A 22061-nucleotide genomic window follows, 5' to 3' on the forward strand; every position below is an offset into this window, starting at 1 on the left:
GGGAAAGGGGGAAAGAAAATAAAGGAATAAACTAGGAAAAAAGTAAAGGGAAGAAAAAGGGAAAGGAGAAAAGAGAAAAAAATACAATATGAAGAAAATAAATTTAAAAGAAGAAAAAATTAAAGAAAAAAGGAAGGAAAGAAAAGTCATAGTGCAGTCACACCTAGTCCACTTGTTGGAAAAGATACCAAATTAACAATTTTTTATATAACTTTAGTCAGGGGTTTCGTTCGCCTTTGCCCCGGGGAAAGAAATTTTAAGTTTCTTTACAAAGGATTGTTTCATCACTCAAGGCATGTCAGCTTAACATCTCAGCAGACTGAGAGTAGCACATAAGATACACAAAAGATAACGACCATTAGTGACCATCAACTCCAAACATCACCCCTGGCATGGTCAGCGACACCTGGTCCAGAAAAGACCGGTAAGAGAACTAAGGAACGAGGGCCACGTTAGCATCAGAGGTGAAGAAATACACAACCAAGAGAAACCAAATACTAAGAACTGTGTAAGTTGGGATCAATGAACATTGAACAAATGAATTTCTATGGGTTTTAATTCTGTAAGTATAAGAGCCATGTGTCATGGAACAATTTCCTCTGCACAGCCAGGCTATGCGTGGCTGAAATGATTTCTGTTGTACACCTTGGACAGAATAATGTAGTGCCTTGATTCTCTGACACTAAAAATGTTGTTGGAGGTTTCGGTGACACAGTTTTGGTGACACATTCTTTCTGATAACTGGGTACAGAACCAGCAATATTCCACAAGCTCAGAGAGAAATAAAAGATAGCCAAATAGTCTATAGGATTCTGATTCATTTATTGAATACATGACAGGTAAGACAGACAGTGTAAAATCACATGTATTATTTGTACTTAAAAAAATTACAATAAATTACTGAATAATTAGTAAAAGCAGTTTTACTAATGGCTGCTCTCCAGTGGTACAGGACAGAGGAGGCAGAGAAATAAGAAGTATGTACCAGCTGTGAATACAGACCAAAAATGTCATGAGGATGAATTAACACTGAGTAGCACACCAAGCAGTGTCAAATGGGAACATCCACATGTGTCCTTCCTACCTTTAGATCCCAAGTGCCAGCCAAAAGCTGGATCACACCTTGCCTTCAGTGCAAGGTCTGCTCTGGCTGAGCAGCAAGTCTCTGGTCCTGCCCCTGGCAAGGCCACTGCCTCCCTGCTGAGATGAGTTTATCTGCAGTAACAGCATTACTTCTCCTCCTGTGGAGAACACACCCTGTTACCAGAAGGGCTACTCATAGTTTCCTCTGGGTTTAATTTCAAAGATCACTCACTAAGTCTCCCAGTTACTGTGTCTCTTACTGGAATGAGCTCTGGTATTCCCACAAGGGGCTGCTGGCAGAACCACGCTGCTCTGAATTCTTCCCCTTTAGGTCAAATGCCCTTGGATGTGCAGTAGTTTCTAAGAGTCATTGTTAAACTCTCAAGAAAGGACACTGAGCAGCAGTGGGTGGCACAGTGCTCCTGCACAACTTCTGCCCCAAGCATTTGTGAGGGCTGACTGACCAGATAATTCTTAGGGGTCCTCCTAAAGGGCCCCTAAGGTCCTCCTCCTAGGAGGTCCTCCTTAGGGGACCCATCTCTAGCTAGGAAAAACAGGGAATCAGCACTAAATAGCCAATGTATCATCAAGGAAAGTCCAGCAGACCAGTGTGCCACTCCCCTGGAAAGCTGAGGCTGATTCACTGACTTCTATTTTAGGAACTTATTCCCTCATTATAACCATCATGGGCCCATTGATTGACTCAGTATCACTTCTGCACTGAAGTCAAGGAGCTTGTGGCTTCCCAGACAAACTAAAAACAATAGCTTTCAAAGAAACAGAAAAGCAAATGCTAGAAAACCAGGTTTGCCTGAAAATTCCTGAATTCTGAAGGAGAAAGTAAGTGATTGTACACTATGAAAATGCCAAATCACATGTGAAAGAAACCTGCAGGTCTGAGCAATGTCTGTGTTTAGATCTCAGGGTGCTAGGAGCACTGGGTCACATTTGCTTTACAGCTGCTGAGTCACAGAACAGCTTACAAGAACGTACAGGATTATTTATAGGTCAGAGTCCTACAGCACTTGACTACACTGCATTAGCTCTCGGACTGGCAGCCAGAGGTGAGCATGGTTTCAAGCCAGGCTGCATCTGCTGTGCAAGTTACCCAGGAACCTACAGCAAACAAGGGCAGGCAAGGAGCAGTTACTGTCTGAAATAAAACTTCATTGAAATAAAAGATAGCAAAAGGCAGACATGCATAATTTATGGTGGTAATTCTATATGTCAGGGGCTATTAGGTTCTAATGGCTCTCAAAAATGTAAATCTAATTCTCTCAGCCAGAGTAGTCAAAGAAACACCTACACAGTCACTTGAGCCCCTTTTCAACTGGATTCTATTGTAATTGTGTAGTTACTGGTCTCTGAATAAACAAAAAAAAAAAACCCAACAGAAAATACCAAACCATCCTGCCATCTGCCACACTATCTTTCTGTTTTATCTCCCAAAGACAACTCCTGATTTCTTGAGTTCACCCTGACACAGAAGAAAGTTCATAGTCACTGGATGAACTGAACTGCCTCTCTACCTTCTTCTGATCCTTGATCTTTTGAAGAATGTTGACTTTCTTCTCAAAGTAGTTAACAAGGGCTGTTTCTGTCAGCATGGAGGCCAAGATCTGCTCGAAGGAGATGGACCAGTCAGTGTCAATGGTGCTGCCATACCTGGCAGCTGCACTGCTGCCCTCACAGCCCACCAGTACCGTGTCGTCCGCGATGTCTTCGCACTGCAGGGAGCCCGTGCTGACCATGGAGTAGGAAGACATGGACATATCATCTTTGGTTTCATCATCTGATAGCAGCTGTAAAGGAGAGCCTTGTCCTTCCCCTGACCCATCTCCTAGAGTTTGGTTTTCCTGCTGGGTTTTTTCAGGCTGAGCATCAGCGCTGGCTTTGTCCTCATGGTCAGCTTGGGGTTGCTGCTCCACTGCTGAATTCTGACTCTGTTCAGATGTTGGTGACTCCTCTTCACTCACAGGATCTTGGCCACTGTTTGCTTTGCAGTCCTCAGACTTCCTCATGGGCCTGTTGGAAAATTTTTTTCCAACTTCCCCAATCCTCAGCAGCAGACTGGCCACAGTGGCGATGGCATGGTACAGCTCCTGTTCCACAGGGTCCTCACTGAACATGTTGTAAAGGGTCTTGCATAACTCTATGAACTGTTCCTTTAAAAGACAAAGACCAAATAATCATGTTATCAGGCTGAAAAAAGTTGTCAGTGGTGGATGAAGCAACGGGCACCATCTCAAATGACTCATTGCTTATTTGCCTCCCCACCAAGTGGCAACTTAGTGCACTGATTCAGAACAGTCTGACACAGACAAACTCCCCCCTCTCTGTTGTGGCTAAATTGAGACACAGCTAGCAATTTAATAGTGGTGGCTTTTCTGCAGACAGATGAACAGAATAGTCACATATTCACTAATGCTAAGAAAACCCGAATTGTTACTTCTATCCTTCTGTGGTCAGCTTCTAAGCATTTCTGAACTGGCTTAAGTAGCACCCATCAAGGAAATTACAGACAGAAAAGATCACACCAGTCATCTGACTCTCTCTTCTGTAACCACATTCTTCACTCCCCACCAAGCAGATGTAACTTGAAGCAATGCAAAACTAAAAAAGCTGAACAAGTTTCTGTGACTGATGGCATATTTGAACCATCCTGCTCTGGGGGGAAAACTGAGTGCAGTTCTTATGGAAAAACTGGTCTGTGAGGCTGAGTGAATCTGTTACATTTGATTGGTTGATACAAAGCAGTTTGTCCATATCCACTGCAGTATTCAACAGAAATCTGTGGAATCAGAGGTCCTAAAGTTCACCAGACCAGAACAGCAGGGAATGCTGTGGGCAAGGACTGAACATACTGGCACAGTGGCTGCACATACTGCATTATTCTATTAAGCTGCCAATGATCCAACTGGAAACCTTCCTACTCCTTTCTTACCTGGCTCATTTTGGGGAGATCTTTAATGGTTTCTTTCTTGTTCTCTTTTTCCTTGGCCCACATTCTTAGATAGTATCTGTAGTCTTGTGGACTGGTACCTTTCTCCTCTGCAAGGCAAGAACAAGCCACTAGTCAGGTGGTTTATGGTTTCAGACTTAAAAAGTGAATGCTGAGACAACAAAAATCAGGCTTGAAGAAGGTGTTATTGACAGCCCAGGAAAGCATCTGCCAGGAAGGCTGCATTGTTTTCTGCTGGTTTATCTGATGCAGCTCAGCAGAGCAAATAATTTAACAGAGCTGCATCAGCTTGATTTCTCACAGACAAACTCTGTGAGGTGACAATTTACCCAACATGATTTACAAATGCTGTGATCTTGGTATGTAAAAGAGTTGGAGCATTAAAGCATAAAGGGATGCTGATTTCCCAGCTCACCTTCTGCTTTACCTCTGTCCACAAGGGACACTTTGCAAGGTCTCCTTGATCAGCATGAGACAATAAACAGGTCATAATATGAGAGAGATGAGATTAGAATGTGGTCTATTGATGATGAAATTACCTTTTTCTGGGCCATTCTCATTTCTTCTTCCTTTATCTTCTTGGGTTTCTAAAGAATTATGGAATTATAAAATAATTATTAGCTGATTTTCAGTAATACAACACACAAAGAACTTAAGACAACCCAATACACAAATTCAAATTATACAAGAGTACATTTAATAGAAGTTAGATCTCACATTCCCATGATCATGGTTAGAGGATTGAACAGAACAGAATGGAAGCACGAGGCTGATGGGATGAGCTGAATAAAGAGCCACACTCAAAAAGTGGGTTGAAGAGCTGAGATAGAGGGCAGAGGTCTTAAAAGAAAATGTGGAAACACAGATAAGGAAGATAGAAAAGCAGTGTGATGGCTTAAAGACAAGGATGTCATCCAAAGCAAGATAATGAATGGAAAAAACCCAAACCACTACAGAGCACATATGTGACTAATGCCTACACTCCTCATTATTCACTGCCTGGACTGACATTTTGGGAGCAATTTGCAGTCTAACTTCATGAACTGCACTTCTGATTCCCTATATTGTCACTAGAGAAAACAGGAAGTCTTGGTTCAACTCAGATTGTTAAATCAGCCACCTAGCACCAAACTGCACAATTACCTCTTGTACTTACTCAGATTGTTTTGGGCATCGTTGTATTTTGGTAAATGTTTAGCATGATTGACATACTTTGATCTCCTATCAGACAATTCCTAATGTTGTATTTTAAGAAATGCAGTCAACTAGTCTACCAACAGTTCAGCAATTCAGTGGCATGCATCCTTATTCCTTTAAACTGGAGGACTGTGGAGTAGGCACAGGATTCACCTCCCCAGGCCAGCAGGCCTAGCACCCCCCACTCTGTTCTGAGCATCTTTTTGACCACCACTTTCTAGGATGAGATGAGTTCCACTGAAAGAAGCCAGACAAAACCTATCTTGACCAAGGCTGAAACTCAATAGGCAGATTATACTGAAAGATATTTAATTACTTATAGCACTTTATTAATAGTGAGAGTGTCATGACCAAGGAGCAGCAATAATTTCAGAGTATTTACATCAGCACACTGGGCTGGCAGGTGGTATCAGCACCACAGCCATGCTCAATGCATGCACATAACCCATGGACTGACCTTGAGACTCACAGTGCAGGCAGATATCCAGCTCTGAGACAAAAGGAGATACTTGAGCAGCAGAAAAAAGGGTTGAGGGGACAATATTCCAGATAAAACAGAAGAAAAGGTCAGACATAGACAGACACAGAGAAGGAAACAAAAACAAGAAGAGAGACAATGAGACCTGTATGAAAAACCTAAATCATGGTGGGAGACAGGGGCTGGTAAAAGCACACTGCTCCTCCTCAGCAGTCTGTGCCCATCCTTCAGAGCATGCTGTATCCTGCATGGAATGGACACCGAGGAGTTTTAGCTCCAAACTTCTTCCCCATCATGCAACAAAGACAGTGAACTCAAACACACTGGCAATCCTAACACATGCCAGCATGAGATCATGCCTTGCACAACATCACTGCTCAGAGCACCTGGATCTATGCTGCAACTTCTGCCTAACTGAGAGGTAAGGGTAGCAGTGTTGCATTACCTTCTGTTGTCACATCTTCTGTGAAATAACTTGTGGCCTCCAAAGCAGACTCTGTCTCCTCTGGATTCAGAGCTGTATTCACAGAGAAACAAATGTTAAAATCTCTAATTGAACAGCAGTATGACCCACTTCATTAGCAAAACTCCTGAGGCACCCCATGTCAATTGATGTCAGAGCAGCTTGTGTTCAATAGCAGCAGTACACAGAAGCAGTCACTCACCAGGAGGCAGGTGCAGTTTGTAGAGTACTTTGAGTTTTTCAGTGAGGTCACCATGGTACATCCCACCTGGAAAGAAAAAAAGGTTAAGAAAAATAGCACTTTAATGATAAAGAATCACCCTCTGCTTACAGGTTCAAACCAGAATGAATTCCCATACAATGACTGCTCAAAGTCCTGTGCAGAATCAATAGTGAAATCCATACCAAAAGATGTATTTTGTCCAGCTTGAGGCTTCCCTCCCTCCTCACGGCAGTGAGCACACCACTATCTCCTTTCAGTTCTCTTCTTGGAAAAGGACAGACACATTTTTTGCAGCATTCCATTTTCTCCAAAAACACCACTTACTCATTCCTGTGACGAACTCCTTGAAGTTGATGAGAGAATCCCTGTTCTCATCCAGGAGGCGGAAGAGGCGCCCTGCCAGCACAGGGGTGTGTGCCCCACAGGCCCAGGGGGTGAGGCTGCTGAAGAGCTCCTTGAACTGCTCCATGTCTATGCGATACTGCTCCAGGTAGGGCAGGCTCTGGTCCCGGCGCGCAGCGGCCGCACGGTTGTTCCCCCAGTAACAGCTCATCAGGTACTTGGCCTGTGCAGGGAAAGGATTAACAGGGCAGATGATGCTGCTCCACAGGAGGGGAGGCTGTCACAGCTCAACAATAGCATTGAGGAAGCAAACAAGAGACATTTCAGGAAACATTATCTGCCTTGTGATTCCTAGTGTTACTTCACTACAAAATAATATGAAATGAAGGAAGAGACACAGATTTCAGGAAAAACAAGGAATTATTTAAAGTGAAAAGTGTAAAACATGATTTCAGGTTTTAACAAAATGTAACTCAGGCTTTATTGCAAAGGGAACATGCAGGTTTTAGAACTAAGCCTCTCCTTCTGAGGCTACAACAGTGCACAACCAACTTTGGCAAATGCAGTTGGGTAATAACATTCTTTTAAAAATATGCATGCTGACAAATAGAGGCAAAGCCCTTAAGTAATCTTGTCACAATTACAGATGAGGTCAATGGGAAACCTGAGATTAAAAACTGTGGTACAGTCAACCCTAGCTCCCCATTCTCAGGGCTTTGTTACATTCTCTTCCATTGACTCTACAGTTTCTTTCTGAGTATCATTCAAATACTGTGAATGTGGTTTGGCCACCTTTGGGAGAAAAAAAAAAAAAAATAATTAATCAGATAGTAACAGGGCCAGTCCTACTGGCACCATGTGTAACAGAATGCCACATCAGTTTCTGGTATGTCACATTAAGAATTAAAGCAAAGTCATTGCTTGCCTTTCAACTTACTTTGCTATTTGTACTGTGTGTGACAACATTTCTTCCTCACCCTCAAGGAAGGCTTCTTACCTTGAACACTACATACAGCTCTTCTAGCTCTTCCATAGTGAAACCAATGTCACCAGACACAGCTCGGACCTGTAGTTACAGATAAAACAGAGTGAACAATTTATTTCAAAAGTAGAAAAATCTAATACAACTCACTGAAAAATATGTGCAATACAGAAGAGAAGAAAACTAGTGCAAGGAGATATCACACAGAATGGGAAGAAAAACATCACCATTCTAATACCCCTGGAAACCAATCAGAAAGGTATTTTGCAGTCAAGCAGAAACTGCTGACATTTTCAGTAGTTTACTGTGCTTATTTCCTGTTTCTGCAGACCTGGCTGAGCAGATTGTGTCACCCCTCCCTCTTTTTTTTTTCTTCAGATGTTTGACTTGGATGCATTAAAGAGCAACAGTGAAATAAACACCCTGATGAGATTCTCCACCTAGACATGGGAGATAATGGCAGTAAATATGGACACTCCCCTTTGGCCATGAACCCTTCAGCAAAATTCCCTAATGGACTCTCTAAATGGCAGTAAAATAATTATCTGCTAGCCAGATTTTCTTAAAGATTCCAGGCAAGCAGTAAAACAGACAGAACTAGGCATGGAAGGTTATGTCATAACCTACAGGTGTTTTTTACCTCCCTCCATGCACAACATCTCATTCAATCATTCTTTCAGTCACTTAAAACTTGGTCTGCTACAGCACAAAGTTTCTCAGTGCTCACAGCAAGACACTTTCCAAGAAGGTGCCATTTGGTAGCTCATTCAGTCTGGGAGTCACATACCACACTCTTCTTGGCTGTATCCTCCAGAGACTGGATCACTTTCAGCCTTTGCTTGAAGCGCATTTGTTCAATGTCATCTGCCTTCAGATTGCCAAATTTCTACAAGAAAGGAAGCAGATCAGGTCAACATCATCTCCTGAAGAGAGAAGAACCCATCTTCAATTACACGCTCTTTAACAAGTGTACTATCCCCTCAGAGATGACCTACACCCACTAGAAGCCTTTTACAAGCAGCAAGATGAGAAAAAACTTGAGCTCTATTCCCTCTTCACTCCTGTCCTGCAAGAGGAGTAATTCAGAGTTCATGAGAAATCCAACATCAGAGGTCTCTACAGAAAAGCTGAAGAAGGATCTGTCAGGACTGACAGAAAGGCAGGCCCTGTATTGTGGCAGAGATAAGACAACAGAAAGACAGTCATTCCTTCCAGTCCTGTCATTTTTTTCCTCTAGGACCCCCATGAGATTCAGCCAGAAACACCACAGTCAAGAAGCTTTTCTATGGACTAGGTCAGACAAGTAATATGAATTCAGTGACACTCTTTTATGAAAAGAAACCAAGAACAAAAGCGATGGCAGATTTGAAGAAGTACACAAAACACCCAGGAAATGACAGCTGCCTGACTGTAAATAGCAAGAAGGGGATGGGATGAAAAATGAGATAAAGAGGGAAATGATTCTCCACTTAGCAGAGAATAGCAGAGAAGTGCCAAACATCCATTCTTTCGCCTGTGTTCTTTCCATCATTCAGAATTAATTTTCTTATGAGTTGGTTCTCAGTATGAATTGTGAGGAACACCTCTATCAGTGCAGAGATATTTTAACAGCATTGGTACCATTCTGGGGTCACCTTCCTAGTACTATAATGTGGTTCACAGAACAGGATTCCTATGCACATGAACTGAGATTCTTCCATGTTTCTACAGAGTACTTCACAATTCTTACCCTGAATTTCCCTCCTTAACTCCTTAGCACTGAAAATCCTCAAATGGAATTAATAATGGAGACATTTTTGACAAAGCAGGAAGAAATCCCTAGTCCATAACTTCTTCCTTATCTGCACTCTTCATTTTAGTCCCACTGGTGTTGGGCAGACTCTTTGTAATCTGCAACAGCCAACACTGTCAGGTTCCACTCATACCTAGCAGGTGGAACAATGGCTTCAGCCTGCACTCCTTAAGCATCTCAATCTATGAACATAGCTCAGATTTTGGCTGCACAATGCATAAAATGGGATGTTAGTAGAGAACAAATCTCCTGGGCAAAATACCAAGCCAGAACTTTACCTCATATGAAGTTTTGATGAGTTCAAAGATGTCAATTTCAAGTGGGGGGTCATCTCCACTGGTCAACAGTGCATGCAAGTGGGGAATAGGAGGAGAGACACTCTGTCTGTTAACTACATTGTCCAAATATCTGTGGACAAAAATGAGAACAGACACAAGATTCCAGGATTAGTGTCCAGAAAAAGAAATAATATCCTATATGCATTACTCCCAACTTCTTTCTGTCTCTAAACATGAAGGAGAATTTATTTTTTTCCATCTAATCTGCAATGCTACCCTCAATGTACTTGGAGTTAAGTTGATTTTCACCCTATTTTGGGGGTGTTGGCTCTTTTAAAAGTAGGCTTCTAGTCACATGCTGAAAATCTTGCTGCACATAGAAGAAATTCTCATTTCAAACAAGAAAATCTTACATTTACTAGACTTGGGAGATGTCTGCTTGATAATGTTTTAAGTTTCTAGAAGGTGATTCCTGCCAGAATCTGTTCTAAATAGTAAAGCAGAATTCATATGCAAACTTCAAATAAATAACCTTTAAGAATTCAAATTCAAACTGAGATGCAGGAATTCAATATGATGCAAATCAGCTCCAGAAGTATGGATTCCTCCATAACTGAGCCAACAATTAATTTCAGCTCTTGCAGAAAGCAATAGCAAACTTCTCTGGAGCAGAAGTTTCATCCTAGAGTGTTATCTGTGACCTGCTATTAGGTAGAAAGAGATGATGACTAAAAGGCCACTGTCACTATTTTGTTTTAAATAAGAACAATGAATGGTACCTGCCCAAAATAGTCATGGCTTCACCTTCATCACAGCACTGTAGTAACTTCTCCATGTTGGCATCAAGTATGGCCAATGACACCTGCAGGATAAACTTGATTCCCTCATAGAAAAAACAGTCGACAATGACCACGGCACTCTCAAAGGGCATCACACTCAGGAAGAGAGTGAGAAACCAGGAAAGGGAGATGGTGGAGATCACTCCCAGGTCCTGCATCTTTTCTGACAGCTGTGGAAGATACTCTCGTGTAAGTTCTTCAAAGATGCCTTGGTCCACCAACGCACCTGAAACAGACAAACAAAACAATGGTAGAACTCCAAATGGTGGTGTCATGTACCAAGCTAAGCAATTATTAAACAAAACAGTATGAGTTCACTAAATTTCATACAAATTTCATATAAATTTCCTCTGAACATCATAACTAAAATGAAGACATTAATTTTTTACCCTGTTCTCAATAAAACCAATGAGACTATTTGTACATTGCAGAGCGTGCAGACACAACCTCTTGACACAGAACCTTTCATCCATTTGTGCATTTGCCCTGAATGGAGGATTACTGATATTATGGTATTTACACCAGATTATAGCATTTTATACAAATGAACTTTAAAAACCCATTAAGTGGTGCTTTGACTAACCTTCCCTGAGAGCCTGTTCCACAGATTTAACATGTCATTCAGATGGGGAAAACTAAAACCCAGTAATGTTCTTCTAGCTACTCCTCCTTACTGCTAATGACCCTCCTAATACCAATTTTTGGTGACTTCATCTTCCTTGTTACTATAAGGTAGAACTATTACCTTGGAGGCCTGTAGTGTCTCTTCCTATGCCTCCATCACAGCCCTGCCACTTTAAAAGGAACAGAGTTGTACTTCATTATCTTTAAAACGCATCACATTTAATTAATTCTGAAAAACAAAATGTTTCTGGGAGATGCTGGTGCAGCTGAAAATCCACAATGCAGCAGGAATCTGCTAAGGACTCACCCACTACTCTTGTGTTGTAGTAATCTGGCAACATTCGCTCACACAAAGCCACCAGGAGCCAGAAAGCCTCTTCCTCATTGCAGTACAGCAACAGCACTGAGGTGACAATGTTCATGGCCTAGGAGCCAGCACAGCAAACACACAGGTACAGGAGAAAAACATGGAGGTCTTCAGGAAAGCTCTGCTATTACAGATTAGCTAAACTTAAAAGCATGAATATAGCAAACTGTCACTAAGAGTCACATCTATTTCCAGCTTCTACTGGCATCTGAGTCAATAGATGACCTTAAGCCAATTTTTCTTCCTGTTTTCAGTTCCTCTGTTCATGAGGCAGCAAATAATTTGATGACCTTTTGTCATGCACTTTCAGTAAACAACATGAACAAGAATAATTGTCAAAGTCTTCATAAAAATCTTTGTAAGAACTTGGCCATTAACAGAATACCATAACGAGAACCTGTAACACCACAGCAATACACAAAATTAACCTGAATTTCCACTAAGTTGTTTCACAAACCAGCAAATGGCTACATTTTCAATAGACTGTCCATGTGCAACATCACTTATTTGATTTAACTGCTCGTTTTAATGAAACCAGAAGATGTTTTTGCTGAACTATGGAAAGCTCTGGCAGGAAACTATTAAAGACTAACATTACACCTAACAGCACCGTGAAAAGTTTATTTAAATACAATGTTCAAAGGATATTTAAGAGATGATGCACCATAACTTCTTTCCTATTTTCTCACCACTACACAGACAGCATAAAGGAAAAGCTTGAAACTGAACAAAAAAACTGCAGAAAAAGTCCAAGTCAATCATGGTCACTGTGTAGGACTAACAAGTCTAAGACTTCTTTCCTACCTGGCAGTACCCAATTGTTGGATTTCTGAATGCATAAGCTGTTAAGACTCTCCGGAGGGCAGCAATTCCCAGTTCGTTTTGGAAGGCAGGATGTTCTGGCATAGAGCGGTGCAGATCTCTCTCAATTTCCTCTGTAGCAAGATTGTACCTTCCCATTGACTTTTCCACAAGATCTGCGTAGTAACCAGGGTGAGTCACCATCTCATTCCAAGCCCCTGAAATGACAAACAGTGCTTTACCTCTGGTGCTTTGAAACACAGATTTTATTCCCAGTTTCAGAGACAAGGGAGCCAAGAAGCACTGCATGAACTCATGAACTATAAACAGATGTGAAAATATAGCAACAAACTCATTGTTAAATCATGTTAGAGTTTAGGTCCCAACACTGAAACACAATCAAAAGAGGCCAAACAGATACTAGGATAATAAAGCAAGCCACCACCAAGTATCATTCAGATGAAATTAACCTGTCATTAATTTTTTTCTGAAATGGGCTAAGATTCATACCCTTTCCTTTGAGATGTGCAGGAAGTTTATTCCTGCTGTCAGCACAACATCCTACCTGAGAAAAGGAGCCACAGCTCTCCACGGAGATTTTCTGGGATTCCTTTCTGTACCAGCTCCCTCGTCTTGGCAGTGCGGTACATACACATCCCTCGCCCATATTCAAAGAAATGAATATTCCAAGACTCTTCCTTCATCTTCTCCTTTGCCTTCACAGAAACAAATATGGCTATTTTAGGAGATTATTGCATTTTTATGTTTGTAGGACACATGATTTCTGGGTATACTTAGGCCTGCACTTAACAGGAAAAATACATTGTGACATTTAAAACCTCTCTTCTTTCTGCTGAAGAAAAGAGTGTATATATACTAATCTACCCTGTTATGACCTTGCTTAAAGTCGAGTCTTTACAACTATGCAAATCTCCACATAAATGCAAGCAGAACCATGCATCACAATGATTAACCAGCAAGCAGAGATACAAGTTCCCTGATTTCTTGCTCTGAAGAAAAGTTGTTCTTAACAGCCATGAATCCACATCCCAGAACACTGGTAACACTCATCTCTCAGCCTCTGGTCAAGTATCTCAGGTATGTCAGTACAAACACCGTAAGCTGCCAGTCAAGTTACTTCCATGCAGCACTACCACTGTGACACATATACAGCAATGATATTGAGCTGGGATAAAATGCATTTCCATTCTAGAGCAGGTGAGGAAATCAGCAGCCTACTGCAAACTATTTATACTTTATTGCTTTACATAAAAATATCACTTACCCCTTTGGGTCCAGAGAGCTCCTCAGAATTCCTCCTGAAGAGTTTCAGCAGTCCCTGTGAGGCTGTTGGCACTTGCCCAGCACAGAAGCTGACGGGTCGATGGCTGAGAGCAGACGTGGGGCTGACAGCCAGGGGGCTGCTGGAAGGCAGCTCTGGAACTTCCTGGACAAGAGAACAGAAAATGTCTGAGCTCATGCTCCCTCCTCTGCTCATGGCCTGACAGAGACAGCACTGGCTGGTGACAAGCACTCCAAACACAGTGGAAGGAGCATTGCTCTGAAAAGTTGATAAAGTTCCTCCCAGCTATTTCCTTAGTACCTCACTGCTGGCATCAGCCACATTCCACTTCCATTCCCTGTCAATGCTGCAGGATTTCTTGGACGGCGTTCTCTGCAGGAAGTCAGAGATCCTCTGAACCAAGAAATCCCGGTCTTTCAGATTGGCGAAGAAGAAAGTCATTTTACTTTTAGTGCTGATGGACAGAGGGCTGGGCAACACGCTGGAACTATCAGCTTTCTCAACTATTGTCACCTAGAACACAAAGACAAGGGCCATTTGCATCTGCCATGTTCTCCATTACCCATAAAGCACAGCACAACAGACAGAAGGACACGAAAGAGAAGAGAGGCCTGTAGTCTTAACATACAGCTAAGAAATCCCCACCTCCCTGAGAGGAATGATGAGATGACAGGCCTCCTCTGCTCTGCTGGCAAAACAGATGTAATTGTTGGAAACAAACATCTGGCCAGGAATATGCATCTTGTTGAATGGTGTCCACAAGGTACAATCTGTGTGTCCATCCAGGCATTCATCCTTGGGCAAACGGAAAGTGGCACGGTAGCACTCATTTTTGGCTCGAGCATCCAAGTCTCTGGGGAAAAGGATAGTATCCTTTTCTTACTCACTTGAAAAACCCACTCAAATACTAATGTTAAATGTTCATTCCAATCACAACCTTCAGACTGTGCTGTGTATTCTTAGTATTCCTTTCTCTAACTGAGATGCCACCCCTCCTCTGACTCCTCTTTCAGCCTTCAGACATGCCTCTCTGACAAGGTATGTTCTGCAATACAAAATAGAATATGCAAGTGCATCTGCAAAACTGAAATATTACATGAGATTCTGAAACTGTAGAGAACAGTCCCCAGTGGGAGGATTTATTACAATATAAATCTGTTTCTTTTTATAAATCTTTAACTTCAGACAAAGGGGCTGGTGTAATTTTCTTCCTTCACTTTTTTTTTTACATATGAATTTCAGCAGTTTCTAGTTGAAAATTCCTTCTGACAGTGCCCAGGTAAGCATGAGAAAGACATGAGGATGTGTATGAATTCAGCTCCAATTTGAGATGGGGAAAAAGAGAGAACAAGCAGAAGGCTAATGACTGAAGTAAGTGATGCAGGCCCTAGAGCAAGAAAACCCCAGCAGCACCTAGGAGCTACAAAATAATGCAAATTTATTTTTACAATCCCCCACTATCTGTCTTCTTTTCTCACTGCTGGAAAAATGATACCTTTTTAATGCAGAGATGTTCTTAAGAGGCTTCCTGGGCTTTGGGAGAGACTTGTCCTGTAGGAAGCTCTCATTATCCAGCAGCTGCCGCATCGCAATGTTGGCCAACTGCTCCATCAGCTTGAACGTCTCATTGATGTTGAGAAACATGGAAAAATAGAGTTCACTGTCCCTTGTGCTTACTTTAATGCACTCAGGGAACAGCAGTGTAGCATTTTTTTCTAGCTGGGTTACATCCACCCACTGGATCACCAGTGTAACTGAAAAAAGAATTAAAAATACTATTAGCACAATTGAGGCAAAACAACAACCAAACAGAAATGAAGGTCAAGCAGCCTGAAAGCTCTCAGTGGAGCAGCATTTTTCCCCTCTTACACATGGACAGTTCTTTTCTTCACACTTTTACTGAGTTCTCCAAAAAATACTTGGAAATAACCTTTGGGATTAACTAGACTAGAAATAATGCAGTTCCAAAAGGACTATCTTCCATCCAATAAATGCTTTCAACTACAATTACTCAAGTTTTCATTTTTCTTTCCATCAAATTAGCTTTGGACTCAGGAGTTGGGGCTTTGCAAATACTGGGTCCTGGCAGGTGCTCCAGATAAAACTTACCAAGGCAAAAATACTGCTTGGTTCTCTAACCCAGTGTAACTTGTAAAATGTAACCCAGTTTGAGTAAAACAGATGTACAACTTGGGAAATGTTTTAAAAAATGACTCAGGCATTCAGTCTAAACAGCACTGAAGTGCCTATGAGAGCAAGAACTGATTTATGTGCTGAGCCAGAGAGAGCTCAAGGATTCCTAAAAGGTAAAAAAACCTGTCATCTTAAAAAGGAGTTCACACAAAAGATCAACTGCATCGAAAAGATCATGGGAAATGATAGAAACACAACTTGTAGGCTCATAACTCACCCTCTTTGCCCAGCAGGAAGGAGTAGAAACAGAGGTGGTTGACAGTGAGGTACAGCCAGCCCTGCCTGGGGACACGTCCCTTCCAATAGCTGCAGGAATAGTAATTGACCAACTTCTCCACCTCGGGCATCCCAAACTGCTTCCGCATCTTCAGCTCAGCCTCTTTGAATTTACCTGGATCCTCTTCGCTCTGGGGCTGCTCATTCTTGTTCTCCTCAGCAATAATGCCCTGAAAGATGTGGGAGGAGAGAGGAGAAACAGAAGTGAAGGTGCCTGCTGACAGAAATAACGTACAAAGCAAAGGGTCACAGCAGCAATCCGGAAGGCACAAAGGAACAGGACAGAGCATTTATCCTGCCACATCAGAAACAGCAAAGACATGCAGAAAGGGCAGTCAGGTACTGTGGGAGTCTGGGATCCACTCCTGAACACGTGCCACAAGCATTCATGTTTAATGTTTGACTGAGTTCCTCATGGCTGGCCTGGGAAGACTTGGAACACCCTGCAGGAGAACTGAAGTCCCTTTGCACTTGCACACCTGTTTCTCCAACTGGAAGAAGATCATCTGCCAGGAAGGGCAGAACTCTGCAGGCTGTCAGCTCTTGACTGGCCAGAAGGAAAAACAAATGGCCACAATCTCTCTCATGCACAGACACACATGGAAAACATGAAGAATCTGACAGGACAGCTGAAAAAGATGCAACTTCCTGCAGTTCAATAAAGAACTGTATTTATAAGTTTCTGCTCTGGAGGGTTTGTGGGCTGGGAATCTGAAGTGTGTTAACTGCAAAACCAGCAGACACCTGACTCCAAAGTCAGTGGAAGCTGGGGTGCAGTTCCTTTACAACCCAGGTGCAAGTATATTTCTCGTGAACTACAATTCTCTCTCCTCCATTTGCTGCTAGATGAACCCTTGTTAAACCATTCTCCCTCCATCAAAGGCAGAATTGGCAATGATTTTAAGAGGTATTATATCTGGATTAGAAGGAACATCCCAAGCTGGCTGTTCCTTGAGATCTACTGCTCTTAACCCTTCCCCTTCCAATATATTTGTTCAGAATTTGCTCTGACTGGATGTTGACAGTGCTGGATGCATTCCATGACACTTTCATACCTATGTATGACTGAAAAGGATAAAAAATTCTTACAACCATCTCCCTTGTCCTTTCTCAGAATCTGGAAGTCCTTCAGGGAAACAGGTCACTTACATGTATCTTGCCCTTGACAAAGGTGGTGATATCTTCTTCATTGTCAAAGATGGACAGAGTCTGCAGTAAGTTATTCTCCAGCCATTCCCAATGCTTTGTGATCTCTTTACGAGATGATCCTAATTGAAGGGGAGAAAGATGATGCCAAGAGCAAAGAAAAAAAATTAGAACATGATCTTTTTTCCTCCAAGTTCACAGCAGGAAACTAATAATTACTAACCAGTGACTAGGATAAATCACACACACCAACTGTGTGCATGTTAAGGGTATTTTATGTACACCAACATTATGTTTCTAATAAATTATGCCCAGTGTCACCAAGGATACTCCAAGGCACAGAATTATCAATTATAGGATGCTTTGACTGTGAAAAAACCCCACAGGTTCAGAAACAACAGCAGTGGAACAAAGTCTGTGTCCTGTTTCGTTTCATGAGCTACATCTCTTACCAAGTGACAGCAGCCAAACTGCTAAAATAAGCCTGGCCTCACTACCTGACATCTTTGTAAGAACTATATTAGAGTGACATACATGAAGGAATAAAAGTTTGTGATTCCTAGAAGGAGGGTTATAAGAACAAAGTGCTGAAAAGCTGAAGCTGCATGTGTGACCAAATTGCTGCCCACTAGTATTTATACACAGTGAACTGTAAATAAAATATTTGCATTTTTCAACTACAGAGCAGTATATATTTTATAATGTTAAAGGAATGCCAGTACTCTGACAGCAGAAGGAGAACCAGGTATGATTAAAAAAAATACTTTGGATGAAGACAACATATTTACTCCAGGACAATAATTTATCAAACTCCATTTGGGTGTTACCCAGCCCATCCAACTTCTACATGCTTCACTGTTTAAAAGTAACTGAGATACAGAGGGTATCAACTAAAACACTCCTGAAATTGAACAAAAATAACTTACTGAGTATCAAGATACCATAAAATTACAGATCTGCACTAAATATTCTCCTTTTTTCTATGCAGTTCCTGACCTGCCATTTTGTTTTCTGCTTTTCTTAATTCTCTGCCTCCACCCTCCTCAAAGGGGAACCTGAGTTTCTGTGAAACATAGCAATATCTAAACCTCTCCTCTGCAGAATTTAAGTAGCTCTGCAAGGGAGAATATTGTTTTGTTGCCTGGGGAGAAGGTGGGAAGAGGAAAAACAAGACATCAGCCTTTGTGGGCCTAGCAAATGATTCCTTAATGATCAGATTTTATGCCTCTACCACAAAGTGAGAAGTGAATGTTCTTATTGTAAACAAAGGTGGTCTAACAAATATGTCTGGAGATACTCCCTCTTTAGCAAGCATTAGGACCTAAAGCTTTAATCAAAGTTCCCCAACAGGCATCAGATGGTTGCATTATGATATTCTAAAACAGTAGTTACATTTCTCAAGTAAAAGAGGCCAAGGATCCTTATGTTAAAAAAATACTATTCTAGTCCTTTTTACAGATCTATATACACATCTATTCCAGGCCAGAAATAATAGAAAAAACATAAACTGGACCAAGAAATTCCCCAAAGTACCTCTGGTACCTTGAACAATGTTACATGTTCCCATCTTGTGCCATGCTCCTGGTAAGCAGCAGAACAACACCCATCATCCCACCAAAACCAGCATGTGTTACTCTCTGCACAATCTGACTACAACCTTGCAAATACAAGGTACATCTTGGAAGAAAAAAAATTTCTAACATCTGCAGAAACAGAAGCTTTTGCAGAACTTCAAGTTCCTTAATTACAGTTTAAACAACACTGAGATTTGTCATTTTTGGAATCTTCCACTACCCCATAGGAAGCTCTTGGGAAGTGTCCTGAACAGTCATAGGATACTCCTATGTCGGATAACCTGTCATCTGAACCAAAAAGACAAGAGAATAACTCAAATCCAGTCCCCAACAAGAGTCACATACCACAGGCCACTGCCCAGTACACTTGGGAGTCCTGAGTCTGGTGCAGAATCCGGTATGGGGCAACTCTGGCACTGGAATCCAAAACCACGTCTAGAGTTCCCACAAGGAGACCTAGGGAACAAAGAGACAGAAATTACAGCAGTGTCATACCAAAACAAAGAACTGGCTTAAGCAAAAACACAGGATGATCACTGCAGAAAATGCTGATGCTCACAGCCTGTGAACAGTTGTGATGAAGAGCTGCGGCACTTGGTTCAGAAAATTCAGAAATTACCTCCAGTCACTGGAGGTAAATTCCCTAAAAACTAACTGCAGCCTGTCCTGCTAGTAATGGACAAAGTTTGGATGGCAATTAAAATGCCTACTAAGCTTCACTACAGACCCCCACCTTCATAGAAGAGTTTTCTAATGAAAGTGAAATGTGTTTTTCTCTGTGGGGTTTTTTCTTCTAATGGTGGTTTTTAAGCCTACCAAGCTAAAAGACAAGTCTTCAACTCTGTATTTTTCAGAATCACCAATGCCAAAAGTAGGTAACTTGTCCAAATGGAATCAGGTAGATCTAGAAAGACTGGTGCTCACAGGATGTTTCAAGGATGTTCCCAGAAGTACTTTGATTAAACAAAGATGTCAGCAACTCAAAATTTGGTAATACAGAAGTCAAAATATTTTTATATGATGTTAAATAAGAAAGGAGACACTTCCAGAGTAAATGTTGATGAACCAGACTTTGTAAAGCAAATCAATTTACTTCAATGAAGCCTTTATTTCAATTAGATAAAACAGATATCTAAGGTGATGATTTGCTTTGTTGTTCTAGACAATGCATTATGAACATCTTTAATGCAAATTAACTTTGCAACACACTCATGATTAAAAGTTTTCTATTATTAGACCGTGGAGAGGGAGCATGGTTGTTCCTTGGGCTCTGACTTTGTGGGGGGTCATTACAATTCCCAGCTCTCATGGTTTGGGTAAGCCTGTTTGAACTGTACTCATCCATACCTCATTCCTTATTAAGAAACATGCCACTTCCTCTCCCTTATCTCTCCTGGCTATCTATGTAGCAATTAACAAATTAAGATCATACCACCAATTGTCCCTGCAGAGAAACATCACCCACAGCAAGCCCATGTGACAAAACAAAACCAAGCACGTATGGAACCAGCACAGCAGGATCTGTTTGGGCTCTGGGTTTCTTGTGTAGTTTTAGGCAGGATATGGATTAAAAATTAATTTGGAATCCATCCTGTGACAATACTGATTGTGTCAAATATTGACACACAGACCATAATGAGATGTTTAATAACTTGAGCCTGACAGCAACTCAAAAATCTTTCCAGCTCAGCTGAACATCCCACTCTAGCTCTGGGATGTCACTGCGCAGCTCCTTAAGGACACGTGGTTTTTAACCTGCAGGAGCTCTGAAGAAGACTCTCACTGAGCCACACTAGCTCAAAAAGTAAACATAGCTCAAAGCTTCAACCCATCAGCAACACATCAGTTTAAATGTTACCAAAATAGCACCAGGCGTGGTTTCTTTTTGGGAAAAACTAGAAAATTGTAGAATACAAGTATAAGCCTATACGCAAAACTGCACAAGTTAGGTGACATCAAACAGAACAGTTCAAAATAATTTTGAACACTATGAAAAGATGAAATATGCTAATGATGTTTATCAGCTGCACCAGTTTGTCTAAAAGGGCACAACACGACAGCTGCTACGTGTAATTGACAAAAGTGAAATCGACATCTTTGAAATGGACATAGTTGAAAGCATTCTGCACATAAATGGGGTTTTTAAAAGTGAGGGCATTTGCTGTTGTTGTTAACATCGTGCTTTGGTGACAGTCGTGTTATTTTAGCAGTTTATGTCACAAACAAGGCTGGCCCCCACACACAGCGGTATTTTCCACTGGGCTGCACCCACACAGCTTCACCCCCGGCCCATGTACAGCACAACTTCCACACTACTACTAATTATAAACCACGTCTTACTGTCATCCCCTACATCTTGAAAAGGCACACAGACATACAAAATATGCAAATAAACCACCTTAATAATTCAAACCAACGCGAGCAGGGCTGAGAAGCCATTTTTGACAAGAGAAGAAGCCGGTCCCAGGCATCCCATCAGCTGTGTGTCCTCCCCAGCAGCAGCAGCTCCCCGGGCCTGACCGCTGACAGCCCCGGCCGGGGGCGGACAGGGACACCGGGCGGACACCGCGAGGCCGAGGGGCTCCGGGGGTCACACACAGCGAGCACACGGCCGGACCGCGCCTCTCCACCCCCGCCGGGCCCTCCCAGCCCCCGCCCCGCGCTCACGGACCCCGCTCCGGGCCGGAGCCTCCCCGCGGCCCCGCCGCGCCTCACCCGTGAGGCCGCCCCCTTTGCCGTGTCCCCGCCGGCGCTGGAGCAGGAAGAAGGGGTTGGCGCGCTCGGTGACCCACAGCGCGCCGGCCAGCAGCACCTCCTCGGGGCCCAGCCACATCGCGGCGGGGCTGCGGAGCGGAGCGGCCCGCGGGGCTGGGCCGGCCCGGCCGGGGCGGGAGCGGCGCGGGGGGAGCGGCCGGGCCGGGTCACGGGGCCCACGCCGCGCCTGCCGCCACCGCGCCCTCTGGCGGCCCGGCCCCCTCACTGCCTCCGCAGCGCCAAGGCCGCGGGTTCGAGCCCCGAGTCCGGGACGGCGCCCGGAGCCGCCTCCCGGGACGGTCCGTGGTGGGCAGCCGAGGGTCGCCGCCGCACTCTGCATAGCTCCTCTGCCTCCGGTGGCACATTGTGGCATTGAAGAGACCT

At 42.7% G+C, this 22061-nt stretch overlaps 1 protein-coding gene across 2 annotated transcripts; it reads right to left on the reverse strand.

The window, feature by feature from the left end:
* Nucleotides 1-817: 817 nt before the first annotated feature.
* TBC1D9B (TBC1 domain family member 9B) lies at nucleotides 818-21809 on the reverse strand. Of its 2 annotated transcripts, XM_058815077.1 has the most exons (22): nucleotides 21639-21809; nucleotides 19269-19379; nucleotides 17353-17471; nucleotides 16145-16373; nucleotides 15230-15488; nucleotides 14380-14587; nucleotides 14035-14247; nucleotides 13717-13878; nucleotides 12997-13147; nucleotides 12435-12649; nucleotides 11571-11688; nucleotides 10580-10865; nucleotides 9801-9930; nucleotides 8518-8616; nucleotides 7746-7814; nucleotides 6731-6971; nucleotides 6386-6451; nucleotides 6166-6237; nucleotides 5700-5750; nucleotides 4585-4632; nucleotides 4028-4134; nucleotides 818-3248 (listed from the first exon to the last, which is right to left on the reverse strand). In XM_058815077.1, exons 1-22 carry the CDS (start codon nucleotides 21754-21756, stop codon nucleotides 2556-2558), a joined length of 3765 nt encoding a protein of 1254 aa, XP_058671060.1. In that variant the 5' UTR covers nucleotides 21757-21809; the 3' UTR covers nucleotides 818-2555. The 2 variants fall into 2 exon arrangements, with proteins under 2 accessions (XP_058671060.1, XP_058671061.1); XM_058815078.1 differs by lacking the exon at nucleotides 5700-5750.
* Nucleotides 21810-22061: the final 252 nt, after the last annotated feature.

The sequence above is a fragment of the Ammospiza caudacuta genome, chromosome 16 (assembly GCF_027887145.1).
Source record: "Ammospiza caudacuta isolate bAmmCau1 chromosome 16, bAmmCau1.pri, whole genome shotgun sequence".
Classification (NCBI taxonomy): domain Eukaryota; kingdom Metazoa; phylum Chordata; class Aves; order Passeriformes; family Passerellidae; genus Ammospiza; species Ammospiza caudacuta.